This window comes from Hesperophylax consimilis, chromosome 10 (genome assembly GCF_061612785.1).
Source record: "Hesperophylax consimilis isolate HC1 chromosome 10, BYU_Hcon_1.0, whole genome shotgun sequence".
In the NCBI taxonomy this organism is placed as follows: Eukaryota; Metazoa; Arthropoda; class Insecta; order Trichoptera; family Limnephilidae; genus Hesperophylax; species Hesperophylax consimilis.
Window position 1 is genome coordinate 25,693,464 of NC_142845.1, and position 22,767 is coordinate 25,716,230.

The 22,767-nt window shown below is 35.1% G+C and overlaps 1 protein-coding gene across 1 annotated transcript in view; it reads left to right on the forward strand.

The window, feature by feature from the left end:
- The first annotated feature begins 4,730 nt into the window (after nucleotides 1–4,730).
- The window catches only part of LOC149420522 (serine protease inhibitor dipetalogastin-like), a 137,079-nt gene continuing 119,042 nt past the window's right edge, over nucleotides 4,731–22,767 (forward strand). The window contains exons 1-2 of the mRNA XM_089636758.1: nucleotides 4,731–4,899; nucleotides 12,842–13,072. Of these exons, the coding sequence (XP_089492884.1) occupies nucleotides 4,863–4,899; nucleotides 12,842–13,072 (268 nt within the window). The 5' untranslated portion in view covers nucleotides 4,731–4,862. The remainder of the gene's footprint in view (nucleotides 4,900–12,841; nucleotides 13,073–22,767) is intronic.

The following is a 22,767-nucleotide window of genomic DNA, read 5'->3' on the forward strand; positions in this document are numbered from 1 at the left end:
AATCGCGGGCTTTTTCACTCATTTTATTTTTAAAGAACACTTATTTTAGGCACATATCAGAAAACTTACGTTTTCTCTTCATTTATTTCATTTTTTTATAGTAAAATGTATAACAAAGTGTTTTAAATTATAATTTTCTTAACTAGGTACGGTTGATATCTTGGATTCACAGGGGTGAAATTGAATTCAAGTAATTTAAATAATCCCATGGTGAGAAAGGGAGTGAATTCAATTGCAGTGAATGATGCATTTATTAGAGATTAAAATTAATTAACTTTTTAAAACGCCGTTTAGTGACCACTGAACACAAATCACCTAAAGTACAATTTACATTTTTAAAGTTGGTGGCCCCTTGTTATGTTTTTAATGTTCCCAGTTTAAATTTCAAAAGCGCTTTTTGGCATTATCAATGAATGTAAATAGTTTCAATAAACAATTGATAGGGTACAAACCTGGACAAAGGTAGCATGGTGTGGGACGCGTCTTCCAGGAAACCTCATGCGATACTCCCTTACGGCTGCTCGTGAATTTCCATTGCAAAATCCATAAACAAAAACAATATCTGCTTGCTCGGCAGGTGGATAATTGAGGGGCATATTTCAACAGTAAAAACTTAGATAACAAAACAAAAACGAAACTAGAAACTTGATGACATGCGAACTCCCAAAACAGCACTGACCACTGATACGAGACGGGGTGGCGGGAACCACACGGGACTTGAGACAGAATATGTGTGAAAGAGATGACAGTAGCGCGGCGTTGCCAATTATTTTACCCCTATACTGTGGGCAGTAGCGGAGTGTGGAAATTTTATTTATTTTTTGTTTTTAAAAGAAAAAAAATGTTACCGGACAGCAAAGTGTACATAACATTTTTTACTCCAAATGTGCTAAGGAATAGCTGGTTAAAGTTTGTCGGGTTAGTGCCGATACACCCTGTATATATAAATAAATAAATAAGCTACAAGAGGGTGATGAAATACACCAAAGTTACTAAAAATGTATATTTAATTTTTAATTTTAAAGAACTTGGTATATTTTTCTAAATTGACAAGATGTACGTTGTCCTATACAGGGTGTATCGGCACGTACCCGACAAACTTTAACCAGCTATTCCTTAGCACATTTGGAGTAAAAAATGTTATGGGCACTTTGCTGTCCGGTAACATTTTTTTGCTTTTAAAAACAAAAAATAAATAAAATTTCCACACTCCGTTACTGCCCTCAGTATAGGGGTAAAGTACTTGGCAACGCCGCGCTACTGTCATCTCTTTCACACGTATTCTGTCTCAAGTCCCGTGTGGGCTGTGTTATAAGCAAGTGTGTCGAAAACCATCTTCGCTCTTTCCTACACACTAAATAATAATAGTTAAAAATGAGACGAATGATGCCATACCATTGTTATTGTAAAAGCGCGCCAATACGTAAGTATACAACGAAACTCGAATAAGAATTGCCAGGTGGGTTTTTTAATCGCTTTAATCTGACTTCAAACAATAATTAAACACGTAAAAATTTATTAAAATATTTCCAAGTATTATTTAATATAATATTACAGTACAGTACTTTGAATCTTCGCAATAAATTTATTTGATTTTAAGTTTAGTTTGTAGAACTCTAACTAACTAACTAACTAACCATCACGCCGTTTCCCCGCAGGGGTAGGCAGAGAGGACGGACCGCCAAACAACTCGGTCTTGGCACACACTCCTTGCCTCATTCACATTCATACATCGTCTCATACATACTCTTCTATTGTTCTGACTCTTGACATGGCCCGACTCAAGTATCTGATTCACTTGGTCGTGCCATGTCTTCCTCGGGCGTCCCCGACTTCTGCTACTCCATTCAATTTAGAGATTTTTTTAATTTTTAACAGTCTCATTATTAAATTTATAAAAACAGTGTGTTTATAAACAAGTTCTGCTAGTTGTAATTATTGTTACGCGTGACAGCGGTTTCACCTTCTGACGGCATTATCAAACTGTGGTGAAGCCACTTACAGACGACGTAAGTGATAACTTTCTATTTTTATTATCCTGGCTTTATTGATTTCCGAGTAAATTGTCGTAAATTATTATTTGCTAATTCCTATTATTGCATTGTTTAAAATTTCACTTAATGTCCTTGGTATTTCCAACTGATGACTCAGGGGTTTATTTCCCTGAATAAGTAAGTATTTTGGGGTCTAATTATCATGCATTTCATTACATCCGATATATCTACACAATTTTTATGTTGAATTGGGGAAAGTTTTATGGCTAAGGGAAGGAGTGGAAGGTGAGGAAGTACCTGGATATTCAGATCTGGTCACCAAATACGGCTAGTCATTTCAAGCAAAGTTTAAATTCTAAACCTGGATATTCAGATCTGGTCACCAAATACGGCTAGTCATTTCAAGCAACGTTTAAATTCTGAACCTGGATATTCAGATCTGGTCACCAAATACGGCTAGTCATTTCAAGCAACGTTTAAATTCTAAACCTGGATATTCAGATCTGGTCACCAAATACGGCTAGTCATTTCAAGCAACGTTTAAATTCTTAACCTGGATATTCAGATCTGGTCACCAAATACGGCTAGTTATTTCAAGCATTGTTTAAATTCTTAACCTGGATATTCAGATCTGGTCACCAAATACGGCTAGTCATTTCAAGCAACGTTTAAATTCTAAAGCTGGATATTCAGATCTGGTCACCAAATACGGCTAGTCATTTCAAGCAACGTTTAAATTCTGAACCTGGATATTCAGATCTGGTCACCAAATACGGCTAGTCATTTCAAGCAACGTTTAAATTCTGAATTAATTAATCAATTACGAATAACTGATGACTCAGGGGTTTATTTCCCTGAATAAGTAAGTATTTTGGGGTCTAATTATCATGCATTTCATTACATCCGATATATCTACACAATTTTTATGTTGAATTGGAGAAAGTTTTATGGCTAAGGGAAGGAGTGGAAGGTGAGGAAGTACCTGGATATTCAGATCTGGTCACCAAATATGGCTAATCATTTCAAGCAACGTTTAAATTCTGAATTAATTAATCAATTACGAAAAAGCGTGGGGTTAAGAATATTTTTTTAAATTATAGTTGTAATTTATTGTCGATTTTTTTAAAAATTTGCGATATTTTAAATAAAATTTAGTAATTATTATGTAAATAAATTAGCAATCTGGCAGCATTCATTTGCAGGTGGTCAATCCAATGCAGTCATGACGTTTGTGTGAGTGCTTTCCTTTGTGTGAGTGTGTTGCGCAGCAGTTTTATATGAACCGTTTTTTGATTCATCGGGATTGTTTTTAAAACTATACATTCTTTGTACCTTCAAATTAGTGGAAATAAACTTAAGTGTGTCAAGCTGCTTGTTATATTCCGGTAATTCTGGAAAGCTTTTAACATAAGCAATAATATTCATAAATCACATTCCGCGAAGTTGTAAATAACTAAATTTATTAAAAAATATACGTTGTAGGATAGCCTAGCAAGTAATATTTTGACAGAGCACTTACGGTGATTTAAAAAACAACGGCGCTGTTCAAATAATCCAATTATTATAATTGATAAGTACCTAAGTGAGGAAAATTGTTTTTAAAAGTGCTCAGAATTATTGGACTTCGATTATAAATTCAGGAAATCTACTAATTAGTTTCTTAGTTTCAAAATTAGACTATTTAATACGTGAAACGCGTAAGAGGTGAAACCAGAGCATTCCAGAAGTGAAACAATTTAGATACAAAAATAAAACTGATGTGTACAATACAAGAAGACAATCAGTGATTCGCATACGAAAAATGTGAATAATCATTATTGTTAAATAAAATATTTATTTTCTGGTACTGGATTATGTAATACGGGCTTCGTTCGCAGCGACACGCGAGCAGTTGCGACGTTGCTTTCAAATATTGACAAAGGATAAAACAGTGGTGACATGTGGTGAAAATATGTTTAATTAATTTTTTATTAAAAAAAAACGTTACCGGACAGCAAAGTGCACATAACATTTTTTACTCCAAATGTGCTAAGGAATAGCTGGTTAAAGTTTGTCGGGTTAGTGCCGATACACCCTGTATACATCTCAGCTACAGACAAGGTTTGGAAAGGCCTTCGTTTTGAGTTTGGATTGATGTATTCATCCGTATTAGGCAGTGTCGGTAGGTACTCGAATTATACTAATGAGTGCTCGCCGAACATGGTCCACGGAGTAGCAGGCACAGGCAGCAGTCACTCGTTTGTCAAATCTGTCCGCTATTTGTCGAGATTCGGCCATCCGGATCCAAAACCCATCGCGGCGCGAGATTGCGAGTTCCTTGTTCCTTCAGTCGGCCTAGAAGAGCCGCCGGCAGCGCGTCGTACGCCGCGTGTCGTCACGGATGACATAACGAATTATTCGCGGTGCATCCAAATAATAATATATTATGATGACTGCAGCGGCCCGGCGGCAGTTGCAGCGAGCAGCGAGAACGAGTCGCCAGAACCGTTTCCCGCCCGACTCCGCGCGGTCACAGGCAGAATCGCTCCCGTCACAGGCGCAAGTCGTAGCCGTCCCGTCATAACAATACGGAAATGTCATTTCCGTAGTCGAGATAGATTCTTTCTAACAAACTCGCCCCTTATGGAAAAATTATTATCATAGTTAATTCTTTTTTTGAATTTCGCCTACCTACCGATTTAAAAGTGCGAATTATTAAATTTTATTTGAAATTTGAATCTAGTGGAGATTCAACTGTTTTCATATTCGCGGTATTTTCAAAATATAAACTGTTGTGTTCGATTTTCTTTTCGCTTTTTTAAAAACTTATTTGTTTTGTAAAGTGCGCTGCGTGAGTGTTTGTGAATATTTATTTATAAATACAAGACGATGTATTACAGAGCTGCCTGTATTTTGGCCGTTTTAGGTAAATACAATTTTCACTACTATTATAGTCCTTTTAGTGTATTTTGGATATGTTATGTGTATACAAACTTAACTCAATTTTCCCACATGCTAAAATTGATCAACAATTTTCAAATATCACACATATTTATGATCCATATCAATAAATACGAATATGTTTGTACTATGTTCATAGGTAAATTTTCCTACCTTTTTTTTACAATTCGTTTCAAGTTATTTCGTACTGAAATTCATAAAACAAATAAAAGAATTACTTGTTAATAACATACATACATATGTATATGTATTTATAAAAACGTTCAAGTTCACGTATAAATATGATTTCAAATTAGACATGACCTCTGATAAAACATTACAATCAGCCTTTATTTGATTAAAAAATCATCAAGTCAATATATGTATGCACACAAATTAATATAATATATAGACAATAATATTTCGAAACAAGTTATAAGTCCTACCTTTTTGTTTGTTAAAAAATGCTCTATATCAATGTATATATACATTATCTATATCAATTTGTCTTTTTGCCGTAGAGGTTTTTTTTAGATTAACTCTACACAGGTGACCTTGAGTACAATAATTTCTGCTGTTCGGAGAGTCTTTTTGAGGAGAGGAGGGAGTGAACATGGGTCTTGAAGGGACCAGGGTTATAGGAGGGAGTAAACACAGAAACGACCCATTCTCATGTGAAAAATGATGTCAACCGTCTACAACTGCTGAAAGTATATATAATAAACAATGTTTCGAGCATTATGATTTTTGATTTTTAGTTTTTTTTTACATTGAACACGAGGGTTGGAAAAATAGATTTTTTTCTCAGATTGTTTTATACCTTGTAGTTAAATAATACCCGGCTTAGCAAGAGATACCACACCATTCTTTACATTACTCCTATATTATATTATTATATAACTTTCCAGCAACTTTATATTAACTGCACTATATACTTAATACAATGGAATCTTTAGAATTATACTATCAAAACTTAAGAGGTCTCAGAACCAAGACACATATTTTTTTTCAAAACAACTATGACATTATATGTCTCAGTGAAACATGGCTTAACAATTCAATCTTTAATGAGGAACTTTTCGATCCACGGTACCATATTTACAGACGAGATAGAGATTATCATAACCTCAATCAAAATCGCGGTGGTGGAGTTTTAATTGCAGTCAAAAGTAAATTAATTTCTGATCAAAAACTAGAATGGGATTCTGAAGCGGAAGACATATGGGTAACTATATCACTTCCTGGTAAAAAAATTCACATATGTACTTCATACATCCCACCTGACAATAAACATCTTATAAATATTACTTCTCACATAAACAAAGTATCACAGATTATGACGGATAACAATAATGACAGTTTCATTATAGTGGGAGACTACAACCTACCTCACTTACTTTGGTTACCAATAAATGACAACTGTGATTATATGTACACTGAACCCATCAATTCATTAAATCCCGCCCATTTTAACTTTATAGAATTTTTATCATTTAATAATCTGCAACAATATAACTCTCAGAGTAATAATATAAATAATCGCATTCTTGATTTAGCTCTAAGTAACATACAACTGAAAATTACTCACAATAACATTTCATTAGTACCAGAAGATGTTTATCATAAAACACTGCTAATTTCAATTCCTATTAAAAATAAAAATAAAAACCTGAAAACTAACACAAAGCAAGTATTACAATTTAGAAAAGCAGATTATTCAATGATAAACACAAAACTAAACGAAATTGATTGGGATCATAATCTGAACCATCTGAATACTCAATCCGCAACTGACGTCTTCTACAACATATTGAACAATATTAAAATAAATTACATACCAACTAAACCAGCAAAAAATTATAATTATCCGCCATGGTATACATCATCTCTCATAAAAATAATTAAAGAAAAAAATAAATATCATAAATATTTCAAAAAATTTCAAAATCCACGTGACTACCAAACGTTTTCACTCTTAAGATCTAGACAAAAACGAATTGCACAAGAACTCTACATTAATTATATACATACTGCTGAAAGTAACATGAATGGTAATCCTAAACTCTTCTGGAATCATTTCAATAATATGAAAAAAACACAATCGTCCCTTCCAAGGACGATGCATCTAGATGACAAAAAAGCTGAAAATGGCCAAGATGTATGTAATATTTTTATGGAATATTTCCAATCAGTTTACATAAAAGATAATAACCTACCAACATTTGACATACCAGAAAACACAAATAACATAAATATCACCACGGTTAAATTCACACGAGAAATAGTCTTAAAAGAAATAAAAGCTCTTGACATAAACACAAGCGCGGGGTGTGATGATATTCCATCATACTTTATAGTTAATTGTGCTGAAACACTCGCTAAACCTCTCTGCATTATATATAATAAATCAATGAACGAAGGCACGGTACCTGAAATATGGAAAAGAGCATATGTAACACCAATCCACAAAAATGGCGAAAAAAATAATGTTAAAAATTATCGTCCGATTTCAAAACTAACAATATTCAGTAAGTTAATGGAAAAAATTGTTTACCAATACCTAAGTCCACAACTCAATCACATCATAACAACAAAACAACATGGTTTTACAAAAGGCAGAAATGTGGAAAGTAATCTCGTTCTTCTTACCGAATTCATTGTTGGTCACATGGACAATCGCACTCAAGTAGATATCATTTATACAGACTTTGCCAAAGCATTTGATAAAATTAATCAAAAATTACTACTAAGAAAACTTTGGGCATTAGGTATACGTGGTAATTTATTTCGTTGGGTTACATCTTATATACTTAACAGATCACAGGCAGTAGCAATAAAGGGCTTTGTATCAGACTTCAATCAAATTTCCTCGGGGATCCAACAGGGTTCACATCTCGGACCATTATTTTTCATTTTATATATTAATGATTTGGTCAATGTTGTAAAAAACTCTGAAATAGAATTATTTGCTGATGATGCTAAGCTATACAAGCCAATAAAAAGTCTAAACGATTGTATTAATTTACAACATGATTTAAACAATGTAGCTACCTATTGCCAACAAAATCAATTATTTCTAAATGTTTCAAAATGTCATCACATTGTCTTTTCCAGAAATAAAAATAAAACATTATTTAATTATACTTTAAATAACATCAACATTGCAACAGTCTCAAATATTCGTGATCTTGGAATAACTCTTGATAATAAACTTCAATATAACCTTCATATACAACAAATCACAAATAAGGCTGCTAAAATGTTAGGTTTCATCATTAGAAACACAAAACTTTTTAATAACATCAATATCATTAAGCAACTCTACTTTGCCTACGTACGAAGTCATCTGGAGTTTGCATCAATTGTTTGGTCTCCATTCTATAAAATCCACATAAACAAAATCGAAGCAATTCAAAACAAATTCCTAAAATATCTCTGTTACAGGTCATTTGTAAGATTTCATAATTATGCAGAGGCAGCTTCGTACTTTAAAATTGATTCATTAAGTGTACGAAGACATCATGCAGATGCTCTATTCCTATATAAATTAATTAATAATAATATTCAATGCCCAGAGTTGCTAAATAATATTAAATTTAATGTGCCTGCACGTTTAACACGGTCTTCTATCCTGTTTAAAATCGATCAAAGCAAAACGAACTGTAGACAAAATTCTTGCCTGAACAGAATATGTAATAATTACAATAACATATTATTCAATATCGACATCTTCAATTGCGAATTTACTAAATATAAAATGACCTTAAAAGAGTATTTCACTGATGTTTCTTGAATTGATGTTTCTGATGTTTATGTTTCTAGTATTTATATATATTTAAAATCCTGTTATGGTATGATTTATATGCACAACATTGTCTTCTTATGGTTATGGTTATGATATGATTTATATGCACAATATTGTTTGTATTCTTATGGTTACCAATGTATCGATAATCTTTTATTTTATATAAATTTTAGTTTTTTTTTTTTTTTCCCCCTTTATTTTTATTTTTGTTGTATTATTTTTTTCTATTATTTTATACAATTCTTTTATTTTATATAATTATAACTTCACATTTCTCATAAATTTAATTATTTCTTCTAATGCTGTCTTACGTAAAATCACAAGGAGGAAATCCGTAATTGGTTTTATTTTGGCTATTTTACTTACTTACTTACTTAAAAATGTAAACTGTTGATTTTCCCAAAAATGAATAAATAAAAATAAAAATAAATAAATAAAAATTATTTAAAAATTGAAAACCGGTTAAATAATAATAAGACAACATGACTAAAAAGTTTGAGTGAAACTTAAATGGTTATTTCTCAGCTCTAGAGCTTATGTTGTTAAATGAAGTTGCGATGTTAAACGATGTAAAGCGTCAGCTACACTACTCGCTTCGACGCTTCGACGAAGTCCTCGACGAAGTTAGCCGAAGTTCGAAGTGCGTGCCACACTCGTGCAACTTCGCGAGTAACTCAGTCCAGTCCTTTGACTCGGGCGCATTTACCGACAACAATCGAAAGTCGGGCGAAGCGAAGCGAAGTTGCCCGAAGCGAAGTGAAGTTCGTGCCCACACTATCGTATTCGGTCAACTTCGATCAACTTCGCGAGTAGTGTAGCTGGGCTTTTAGAGTTCACCGTTCGAGAGTTTTTGCTGTTACAGAAAACAGAATTTCTGCTATATGATATAAGATAGATGAATCATCCCCAGAACCAGAAGATTTTGGGGTTTTTCAAAACATAAATAGATTGAATATGTTTTTTTATTAAATTACCAATCTTTCTGAAAGATGGGTAGATATGTTGTTTGTTTTTCTCACTAAAAACACTCGAACTTTGAGCTCTGTCGTAAATAAATTTACACAGTTTTCTGTCTGTAATTTCTAGGCATATGCAATAAATTTCAGCTTGCAATGTCATTTCAATTATGAGCTGTCTACCTTTGAAATTTTGCACACATATTTATTGTTAAACTTGTTCAAATTTTGAAATTGTTATTATTTTTGTGACACAGACAGTATTAGACACACAATCTTATCTTTATTCAAAAGATCGACAGCAGTATTCTTAGCTGCTAAGTACATACGTACACATTTAATTACAATAATGATTTGATTACAAATTAACTTCATGTAATTATTAGTTACATAGTCACTAGGCACCTTCCTACCTATATATCTACTATCTACTTACTATATCTATTCTAGTGGTACTTATAATTATATTGCAATATAAATGTAGAGTAAAATAACTTATTCAAAATTTCCACATATTGAAACGAATACTCCAAATTTAATTGCAATTTTATGCATTCATTAAAAACACAAATACACAATTTGTAAATAAACTGTAACCGTGACAGAGACTGGTAAAGTGCAAATCAGTGGTTTCAAAACCTAACATGTAATTAATTTCAGTTTATTAAATCGCCACTTCCTTCTGCCTCACAACGTTCCCCAAATGGTGGTGACTTAGTACAACTGGCTCCGGCAGTCACCGGGGCGACATTGATCCTTCGAGAAATTATATTTATAAAAGCCCCCTTATTCAAAGCACGACACACAAGAGCCTTGAAACGGTGTTCTTTTGAATATGCATAAGAAGACGGAGATGGTGAAAGAGATAAATAATGTGAATTATTGATATATATATATACGGTGTCCGGAAACTGTTTGTATAAGTGGGAAACTAGGGAATCAGCAAACATCAATTTTTTTCTCTGAAACATTAGGTTCAAGAAACGTTTGAACCGGCCATCGATGTAGTTGGAGCCGGCCATCGATGTAGTTGGAGCCGGTCATCGATGTAGTTGGAGCCGGCCATCGATGTAGTTGGAGCCGGCCATCGATGTAGTTTTAGCCGGCCATCGATGTAGTTGGAGTCGGGCACCGATATAGATGAAGCCGGGCACAGATATACCTATATATATATATATGAAACCGGGCGTCGACATAGATGAAGCAGGGCATCAATAACGATGAAGCTACGCAGAATGTAGTCGAAGTCGGGTATCTATATTGATGGAGCCACTGGAAAAAATAATAGATGGTTTCTCCTTCAGAAGGACTCTAATTTTTTTTGGTTAAACGACTCTACATTTTTTTATAAAACTAATCTAGACCCCCAATGTCCCTGCATAGTGGTTAGCATAATTAACAGTATTAAAATATGTTCAGGTATAGTTAAAATAAAATAAGAATAAAAAATAATAATGGACGAAATAGCTGCTTGAAGGCCATCTATAGAAAAAACAAAAATAAGAATTAAAATGAAAAAGAAAACTCATTACATATATTAATGTTTCAACTGTAGGAATCTACATTTGAACATAGGTATATAAATTTTACCGGAGAGTGTTACATCCGTCCACTGGCAGTCCCATCGAGAATGTGCATGGATATCGGTCTGTCTGTATATTGATGGAGCCGGGCGTCGATATAGATGAAGCCGGGCATCAATATAAATGGAGTCGGGCATCGATGTAGATAGAGCCGGACATCGATATAGACGGTGCCGGGTCTGAGCTTAGACGCATTTTAAAACACAATAAACAGCTGATATTTCAAATATTATCAAATCGACTCCAAATACGAGGTGGATTCTAGTATCCGGACACCATGTACCTAAACAATATTATTGTTACTGAATTCCAACTACTGACTCTCGAATAATTAACTGAACATTCACACCTAAGGATTAGTAACGCATCCATCTTGGATTGTTTATCCGGTGGCCAAAAAAAATGCACGTACGATTAAATAATATTAAAGATTTCCCAACTTTATAGAGAAACGGCGTTTGCTGAATAAATCAGCGCATGGTACCGATACGGCAAAGTACTTCAATTACTTTTGTTAACTTGACAGCAGCCGTAATCGGAGTTGAATCTCTTGACTTTGAATAAAAGCCTCGATATGAAGTTTCGAAGATCAAGATAAATTAAATCAAATCCGGTCTTGGATATTTTTGTTGGTTAAAACTTTCGATTTTATTACTTATATATTTAAGTCGATAGAATAAACTCCATCTCTTTTACGAAATTTCACATAATATTTCTTTACCACTTTATAGTGTAATGTTTCCTATATAATAATTAACCCGATAAAGTTTTAGAGTAACTGGACACGCTTACTACGAATATTTCTTGTGAGTTTTTGTAATTCAATTACTATAAAAGACAACTATTTGATATGGAAAATACTGCATTTTAAAGATATTTCGTTAAAATTGTTTGTTTGCTTGGCGGCCATTATTTTCGAAACAACATTTAAGGTTAGTTTTTTTCTTATTTTATTTAACCAAAACTAAAAACCTAACAAACTTTCTTAGTTTGTGTTTAATTTTTAAAAAGGAAGAGAAAAACTAGCCAAAAAATCTATTTTCATACCATTAAGTGAAAACATGCCGTGAATACCCGTCAAACTATCCGTATTTTTAACGAAATAGATTTTAAAATGCGTGATTTCCCATCTTCAACAGCGTAGTTGTCTTTTATAGTAATTAAGTTGAATCGAAGTGTTGGTTTAAAAATATTTGTATAAATCTCTCGTGATACTGTTAAAAAATCTTATTTCTGAATATGACTAGCTATTCTGGGGAAACTACTTACGGTATTCTATTTTTACAAATATTTTATGTATTATACAGACGGTACAATTTACAAAAACATAATTTTGCAAAAAACAAGTACGTTATTACGAAAATAGGATTAGCCGGCGCACGACTGAAATTCAACTGGAGACAAGACAAGTTAGTCGCGTCCAGTTAATCTAAAACTTTACCCTAAAACTTTTGTACTTTACTGTTCTATGTTACAGATTCTATTGTAACATATTCTATGCCACCCTTTCAACTGTTCTATACAATTGTAAAACATATGTTATTATCTTGTGATACAATTGACTTATTTATTAATCTATTCCAGGGGTAGTCCTCCTGGAGCAGGGTCACTCCCATTTGGAGTCCAGGACCGGTAGACGGGACGGCATCATCTACATAGATGGGGAGTCCCCGCCCTCCGGTTCGCCCTCCATCCTGTGCAAGAGATTCAACCTGCCCCACAGCTACGGGGGGGCGGTGTGCGCCCGGGGGGGCACCACTTACCCCAACTCGATGTACGTCAAATGCCTCAACAGGCATCTCTCTCGTAGAGAACGTGAGTAGCCTTTAATAAAATTATGGTCACCCTAATATTATACTTACGACAAAGACCCGTGAAAAATCACGGGATATATAATCGCAGCATTTTTAAAGTCTTTTAATAAAAAAAAAAATTGGCCTCAGAATCATTATTCCACGGAGAAAACTTACTTATATAAATTGCTGTTCATTTATTAAAAATCTGGTCAAATTATTTGTTTTCCTTTTAAAAACAGGACTACAGGTCTTGAATGAATGAGTTAACAGAGTTCCCAAGAAAGCATCAGTTAAAAAACGAATGTTTTATGAGGACTGCGGAACACGTGTTCATAAACATACTGATATTGTCGCATTCCGTCATGATATTTATTAGGAAAATAACACGTGTTCTCGATATATTCTGAATGACTAATGTGATAGTAGGAAATTGGCATGCTATCACTTTTTTTAACAGGATCGTTTTCAGAATACGAAATTTATCTTTCAATTTTTTTTCAGTTCAGTTTCGATAATTCGGCGTTTTTGAAATATAATTAATTTAAACTAAAGAATTACATAAAAATTTATTAATTAATGCTGATTTTAATGTAACCCGTAAAAAACACGGGATGTAATTATTTAAATTACAGTCTAAAATACATGTACGAGGTATTTGAAATTGCCTTACGTTCATCGGTTAAATGCTTGCAGAGAACACGAGCATAATCTTTATTTTTTTATTTATCGTTTTTATTTTAGTAATTTGTACATTTAAGTTTACAAATGACTAATTAATTATTACATTCAAATATACTATGTTTTTTTTTTCTTGCTTGATGTGGCTCCTACACAACATCTTGAACTTTTCAATTGGGGCAGACTTAAGGTTTTCCGGCAGCGCGTTATAGTATTTCATCCCTTTATATAATATAGTATTCTGGGTATTCGCTTTGTCCTTCTTTGGTAGCCTAATTTGATTGTACGTCCTAGTTTTATGTTTGTGTATGTCCTTGTTGTATACAATTTTATTCGAAAAATATTTGGGTAGCAGGTTGTTTACAATTTTGTGTAAAAATATCATCGTGTTCAAGGTCAACATCTGTTTCACCGTTAGCCAATTTAGTTCGTTTAACATTTTATTTACTTTTGAATACCTATTTCGTATGAGTATTGTTCTCATTGCCCTATTTTGGAGAATTTGAAATTTATTTTGCTCTCGGTCGTTACACAGGAAAAGGATAGTTGAGCAGTAATTAAAATGTGGAGCAATAATGGAGTTATAAATGGTGATTGCAGTTTTTTCGGACAGTTTTTGGCGAATTCTTCCCAAAAAAGATATTTTTTTACCAATTTTCTTTTGGGTATATTCCGCATGTTTGTTAAAGTTCAGTTTGGAATCTATTATAACTCCCAAGTATTTAATATTGGTAACATTTTCAATAATTTCACCATCAATTTTGATTTTGCTTTCACTGGATGTCTTCTTATAACCAATTACCATACATTTTGTTTTTTTGTATTTAATTTAAGCTTATTTATTTTTAGCCATCTTGATACATTATCTAGTTCATTATTTAAAATATGTATTAGTTCTTCATAGTTTTCTCCAATTATATATATAAGTGTATCATCGGCAAATAGTCGTACTTTGCATTTTGAAACTATTTTCACCATGTCATTAATATAGAGTATGAACAATAGAGGTCCAAGGACTGATCCCTGTGGTACTCCTAATTTATTTTCCATTGGTTTTGAAAATTGATTATTAATTTTTGTTACCTGTATTCGGTCTTTCAAATAATCTTTTATTAATTTAATGGCTAGAGTTGAGAAACCAATTTCTTTAAGCTTTCTTATCAATATTATCGCAAGCAAATTCCGACTGAAAGGAGGAGTCTGCCTCTATAGTCGAGCTGACGTCAACTGTGTGCGACTATTGAGTCTGGAAAACTCCAGATTCGACGTAATGTGGGTGCGCGTCAATCTTGCCAGTACGGCAAGATTCTACGCATGTCTATACCGCTCACCGAACCATAGCGAATCAGACACTTCCGAGCTCTTCAAACATTTGAGCGATACTATTGATGATCTCTTGCCCCGCTACCCTTCGGCCGAGTTTGTTGTTCTGGGGGACTTCAACGTTCATAACGAACCATGGTTGAAGTTCTCAGGCCCAACGGACTCGGCTGGCCGACAGGCGGAATCCTTTGCCATTTGCTACGGATTAGAGCAATTGGTTCAGGAGCCTACAAGGGTTCCTGATGTCCAGACTCACCGCTCCAATCTGTTAGACCTATTCTTAACTACTGTGCCACACGGTTATAAGATTGACGTCACAGCGCCTCTGGGATCATCTGACCACTGCCTAGTGACGACATCAATCCCCGTTAGCCTCAGACCAACCAATGAGAGGCTGAGGAGAAAAGTGTGGCACTATAGGTCAGCAGATTGGTTCGGTATGCGGGCCCATTTCAATGCTTTTCCGTGGTCATCTGTTTGTTTTCGGACTTCGGACCCTTCAAGATGTGCCCAGGAGATTGGTGAAGTCATCAATTCGGCGATGGATGGCTTCATACAATCGACTACTAAAGAAACTGGTGTGGGCTCAAAGCCGTGGTTCAGTCGACAATGCTCCGAAGCAGTTCGACGAAAAAACGCGGCTTACCGAGCCTACAACACATCTCGAACGCCCGAAAGCAGATCAGCATACAACAAATCGGCAAAGGAATGAAAGAGAATCATCAATAGGTCAAAATTCGAACACGACCTGCAGATCAGCAAAAAGCTGGCTGCCTGCCCGCATGGCAGCAGAGCATTCTGGTCGCTTGCGGGCTCAATAGGTCGAAATTTTTGCAAACCCAGTTTGCCACCTCTTACCAGACCTGACGGCTCACTAGCAAACACCGCCACCGAAAAGGCAAACCTTTTAGGGAAAATGTTTGCGGAAAACTCGACCCTCGACGACGGGGGTGCTGTTCCGCCGTCGGTTCCTCACTGCGGCTTCTATATGAAAAAGCTGAGGATCCGGCATCGGGATCTACTCCACGTCATACGGGGGCTCGATGTTAACAAAGCTAGTGGACCTGATGGAATACCTGCCCTGGTATTGCAGAGGTGTGCTGCGGAAATAGTTCCAGTTTTGACAAAGCTCTTCAAAATGTCCCTGAAGTGTGGCACTGTGCCCTCTGGTTGGAAAAAAGCGGTAATTCACCCTATTCCCAAGAAAGGTGACCGCTCCAACCCGGCCAACTACCGCCCCATAGCGATCACATCAGTTCTGTCCAAAGTGATGGAACGTGTGATCAACGACAAACTGCTCACATACCTCGAGAAGAACAAAATTATCAACGACCGTCAATACGGATTCCGGCGGAACCGCTCGTGCGGTGATCTTCTCGCGTATGTGACGCATGTTTGGGGGCGGTGCCTGGAACGTCACGGTGAGACCCAAACGGTCGCACTAGACATATCCAAGGCCTTTGACCGGGTCTGGCACCGAGGACTTGTCAACAAATTGCATTCTTACGGACTTCCCGCATCCCTGTGTACGTGGATTGCTGACTTTTTAAGGGATAAGTCGATTCAGGCGGTTGCTGACGGTTTCACCTCTTCCTCGCACTCCATAAATGCTGGCGTCCCACAGGGATCGGTTCTGTCTCCGACTTTGTTTTTGTTGCACATCAATGACCTTTTGACATGTGCACCGATTCATTGTTACGCGGATGACAGTACAGTTCATGATAGCTTTTTGTTTGACAAGCCCCCAAAGGGCACACAAACTCCAACGGCTCGGAGGGCTTTGAAGCAGAGAATGGACGGTTATCTCGAGAGTATTTCCTCCTGGGGTAAAAATAATCTCGTCGAATTTAATGTTTCAAAGACCCAATCCTGTCTGATTACGTCTAAAAGGGATCCAAATGATAATCTAGTCTCCTTCAACGGAAGCAATCTTCCGAACAGGCCTTCCATTGATATGCTTGGTGTAACTATAAGTGACCAGCTCAGGTACGGGGGCTCCATCGAAGCTAGAGTAAAGTTGGCCTCTCAGAAGCTGGGCGTACTGTACAGGGCCCGCAGATACTTTAATAGTACACAACTGCTCACCCTGTACAAATCGCAAGTGCGCCCTACTGTCGAATTTGGCAGCCATCTCTGGTCTGGAGCCCCAAAATACCTGAAAAAAACCCTTGACTCTGTGCAGAAACGGGCGGTCCGTTTGATAGATTCCCCAATCTTAACAAACGGACTGCAATCTTTAGAGCACAGGCGTCAGGTAGGTATGCTGTCCTTGTTCTATCGGTATTACAATGGAAGATGCTCTGAGGAACTAGCGTCATTGATCCCTTCGGCACCGGTGCGTAGTCGGGATACACGCCAAACGCGCGCCCAACATTTGTACACAGTTGACACTTGTCACATGAGAACGGGTCGCTTCTATGATTCGTTCTTAAGTTCAACAGCTCGGCTGTGGAACGAACTGCCGGCCTCTGTGTTTCCTCCCTCCTACAACATGGGACTCTTCAAGACCCATGTTCACTCCTTCCTCTCCACAAAAAGACCCTCCACACAGCATCCCCAAAGATGACATAGGCCCTGAGGGAAATTATTTTCTTCAGGGCCTCCTGTGTGGAGTAAATATAAAAAAAAAAAAAAAAAAAAATATTTCTCGATCTATGGTTTCGAATGCCCTTTGAAAATCCAAGAATATTGCTAAGATAAATTTATTACTATTCATTCCTTCTTTCCATTCTTCAACGATTACATTTAACGCTGTTTCACAAGAATTATTACATCTGAATCCCGATTGTTCTTGGTATAAAATATTGTGTTCATCTAAGTATTGCAATCTACCCAACCGAATCAGGTGATTGACCAAATAGCGTGAGTGTACATTACATTACAGTCAATTAGTAACTTAGTAAAATATTAATAATACGAATAAATTTGTTCATATTATCTGAAAATTCGGCGGCGGCTAAATTAATGTGAACCCAGAAGGAAGATCAACCTTTTACAAAGATTGTTTGCATCAAACAAACATTATTTGATCCCCGAGATTTGAGTTTTTTATGAAAGTATAAAATTCATTAATTTGATAGAGGAAAGCTTTTTTGGTGTTTTTAAACGCATCAAATATTTACAGATTAAGGTAAATTTACACATCTACAAGCAAAGAAATGTCGTGATCATTATTACCTCGCCGCCGCGCCTTATTATAATATCTGCATCATCGATTCTAAATCTCTCAAAAAAATAAGCCACGGATGCGAAAAACCATTTTATTAAATAATGAATTTTATGTTTTACATACCTACTACCTACTTCATAATATTCCATATAAATAAACATGTAAATGTTCTTTTTGTTGTTTGTTTTTGGGGTGTTATGCCGTGTTGCGCTAACTCCTTTTACACATCTTCGGATCTACCGGATCTGCCCTGATGATGGACACTGCAACGCTGTCCGAAACGTCGGCTAAAGAAGGAGTTAGCGCAACACGGCATAACACCCCAAAAACAAACAACAAAATTGCTTTTGGCCGTGAGAATCTAAAAACTTATGTAAATGTTCATTTGTTCAAAATCTTAAATCTTCGAAAATGCGTTGAAATTTTGATTTATATTATGAGTAAGATCAAGAAATGGACGCTTAGATGGTTTGGGCATGTAGAGCAAATAAGCGAAGAAAGGAGTGTAAGGAGAATATACGATGCAAATGTGAATGGTAGCATAAGTCGGGGACGCCCGAGGAAGACACGGCACGACCAAGTGAATCAGATACTCGAGTCGGGCCATGTCAAGAGTCAGAATAATAGAAGAGTATGTATGAGACGATGTATGAATGTGAATTAGGCAAGAAGTGTGTGCCAATACTGAGTTGTTTGGCGGTCCGTCCTCTCTGCCTAGCCTGCGGGGAAACGGCGTAACATGCTTTTTTGAAAAATAAATCCATTTGTTGTACCTAAAAAAAATCTAAAAGTAAAAAGTTTCTCTATCTGCACAGACAAACTGAACAACAGCAAAGCGTGGCGGGGTACATCTAGTAAACTAATAAATAAAGATTTGTATGTTTTTTTTGTGCACAACAATCCTTCAATTAATAATTAATTAATGTGAAAGTTGGGTTGTTTTTCAACAGGTTTTCTATAGGTCGCGTCGATCGACATTTAAAACACACATAAGTCAATTATTTTCAAGTGATAATAGACGATTTCTGTATTTAGTTTTAAAAGACACCACTCGCGAGAATCCTTTTTTCGCGCAAGAAGTGGAAAATCTGATGGGATCCGCCGAGGATCACATTATTAATTCCAACGAATTATAAATATATTTGTATTTTTTAGAGCGATCCTTACGGATGTAATTAATTATATTTAAATTATTCGACTGTAGGTCCGTCCATCACGCCCGCCGGGCCACGCTTCGAATATTTTTTAATATGACTTCTTCACTTGTTTTGTTAGGATTCCCACTTTATTTTAGAGATTTTCTAGGGAAAATTCAACCGTAAGTCTGTCCAATACACAGGGTTGAGAGTCGCTTATTTTTGTACACGGCTTCTTCACTTACGTCGTTAAGTTTCCGACTTTATTTTATGATATTGTCCCGTCTTAAGCCAATACTTATCTAAATCTTGACACAAAAATTCTAATTTTACAGCTTTGTCAATTGATATTTCAATTAGTTGGTTGTGAGTCTCAAATAAAATTTCAGTTATGTAAAACTTTGAGAAACGTTAAAATATGTAGTGAGGGGGAAATAAGATTTAAAAAAAAATGAACTTTTTATGTGAGCAGTTTTATAACTGCTCACAACCGTCTGGAGCCAGTGAGTCTATACGTACTCAATAGTTGGGGTGGTGAGGAGGAGAAGGAGATGGGGAAGAGGAAGATAGGGGATTACATGGCTATTCAGATCTGGTCACCTAACTGGCGAAAACCATTTTATACAACGTTTTAATTCTGAATTTGGGTCTTTACACCAGGGCGATACTGAGAGTATCTTCCACTTTGGAACGTGCCGCAAGTATACTTATACATTATTTTTAATGAATAAGTTATTGTGAAAAGAACCAAAAATTTTACAAATCAAATTTATTTGCGCATGCCGGGATTAGAAACCGCGACCTTCGGATTGCTAATCGAGAGCCTTACGAAGGCCGTCAAAAGGCCGTGATCTACAAGGATTCAACCGATTGAACCGATAGAACTAAACATTTAATTGTCGATTAAATTAATTGGACAGCACGCATGGTACAAGAAGACAATAATAACAATCGGTTACTTACTAAAATTGTCAACCAAGTATAATATAATAAATCGTATACCCAGGTCAAAGTCCATTCTATACAATGTTATGTTTATTTTTGCAATCTGTTTTGTTGGTATGGTTTAGGTTGCAATCTCCGGAATTTCCAGTCTGCAAGCATTATTAGTGTATTTGCAAGTACCCGCGTGAATTGCTGGACGTAGCATTATATTGTTAGCCGTATTATTAAAAAATAAAATCTATGATGAAATCGACGTCCGAACTTTGATCTTTAGCATTGCTGAGACGGTAAAAATGTTTTAAAAAGAAAGACAAAACATAAAAACACATTCCGACAAAGAAACTTAATTTATTTACAACAAAACTTCAACATCTTGCCCCCCATATATATAAAACTAAACGAAAAGTTGAATGAGTTCAAATCAAGAATCAAAATCTGGCTGAAAGATGTCAATGAAAAACTGAAAAAACACTAAAACGACATAGAAGACAAATAAAATAAAAGTAAATAACTTTATTATGCCTTCCATTAGTCAGAAGGACTATGAAACACCATTACTATACTTTAAGGCTCCACAGTAAAGCGTTCAAAAAGAAAAAGAAGAAAGTTTGAAAGGGAGATATGTAGGTAAATACGGATGTAGAGCGAGCACGACAATTTAAAAAAAAAACATAAAAAATTAAATGAAAATTGTGAAAATTTTTAATAAAACACGACTCTTTTAAAATAGAGCAAAAATCTCTCGATAAATTCGTTAGTTGTATTTAGAGAAACACTGAATTTTTTCATACTTGTACCATGTTTAATAATAGAACAAATGCGTTTTTAATAATTTTAACATTCTTTATGATTTTTTTCTATCAAGTGAATTTGAATGATTACCGTTTTGGCTCTGCAAATGTACATATATTATCTTGAAAATAACATAAATTTTTTAGTAGGTAACTTAAAAACATAATGTCTTAAAGAGTGTCGAAATGTTATAAATCGGTAGAAATTCGGAATTCGGGGGCTTTATATGTTGTATGTATAATGTATTGTAATTTTATATAGTGGCTAAAACAGAAAAAAAAAGTAGGAACTCGTTACTAAGTGAATGTGAATTTAATGTCTACTTCAGAAATGCAATCTCTGAGTCAAACATAATGTAACGATAATTCCTCGTATATGAGTTTATGCCGATTTGCTTGCTCGCAGATTTCACCAAGAATGTCCATTAAATCATAATGGAAATTATGACTCATTGTAATAATAAATAGTATAATTTTTATAGTATTTTTTTTCAAGAAAAGGTGTTATTAATTTTAATTTTCTTACCTGTAAAATGAAAAGTAATAAAAATTATCCATCAGACCACAATTTAAAATTGTACAATATTACCGGTTAGCAACCGATTGGACAAATTGGTTTGTTCCCACTGAGGCGTTGCAGGTTCAATCTACTGCCAACTAAGTCCCCCACCGCTGCACAAGCAACATTTCAACTAGTAATAATTTAAATAATACAATATCTATATAATAAAGACGTTATCCAGGTAAGACAGAGATCCTGAGTTCGATTCCCCTGTTGAGACCATAAACTTTTTATTTTCTTTGTCTTGTTCTTTTTCATGTTGCAAAATGAGTTTTGCTGATCTGTTAAAATCGTGTTAAAAATGGATAGCATGCTGTTTCCTAATAAACTTTTAGTACATTAACAATATTTCGGAACACGTGTTCATGCACCTGCGTTTCTTTTGATAATACACAATGACGTAATGCGAAAATATTAGAATTTTTACGAACACGTGTTACGACATTGCCATAACACATTCGTGTTTTACTGATAGTTTACTAGGAAACCTGTCAATTCATTCTTTAAAGGCTTGCAGTCCCGTTTTAACCGGAATACGATAATTTGAAGAGATTTTTTAATAAAATTTATGATTTAGCAATATTTTGTATCAGTATGTTTTCTCCGTGAAGCCTTAGTAAACCTTAACAATCCTTTTTCATAACCCGGGAAACATTCAATAATATGTACTATATAGTAAAAATTGTTGTTGGCATTGAAATTCCAATATCCTTTCTGAGGTTATCTCGAGACTATTGTCGCCTAATTAACGCAAACCTGCATTAGTTCTTAGTAGTGGAATCCCTCGTGAACTTTGTATCGTATTATTTGCATCATATTATGTAATACATTACAGTACTGCATCGATAAGCAAACACGACAAGCGATCCAATAAATTGCGAACGGTGCACAGTGAAATTGGACTTTGTTCGACTGCTATAAAAAATATTAAATGAATCAGTGAAAATCGGAGGCGAAAGAATTTGTAAATGTTTTTTAAAATTCATTTTTGTTTTGCGTGAATTCTTAATATTATGACTGACATTATTAGCATTTTTTAACATCAGCTGTTTTCAAGTCAGCATTTCAAAATATATTTTTTTGTAGTTTATCTAAAAATGATGGTTTTGA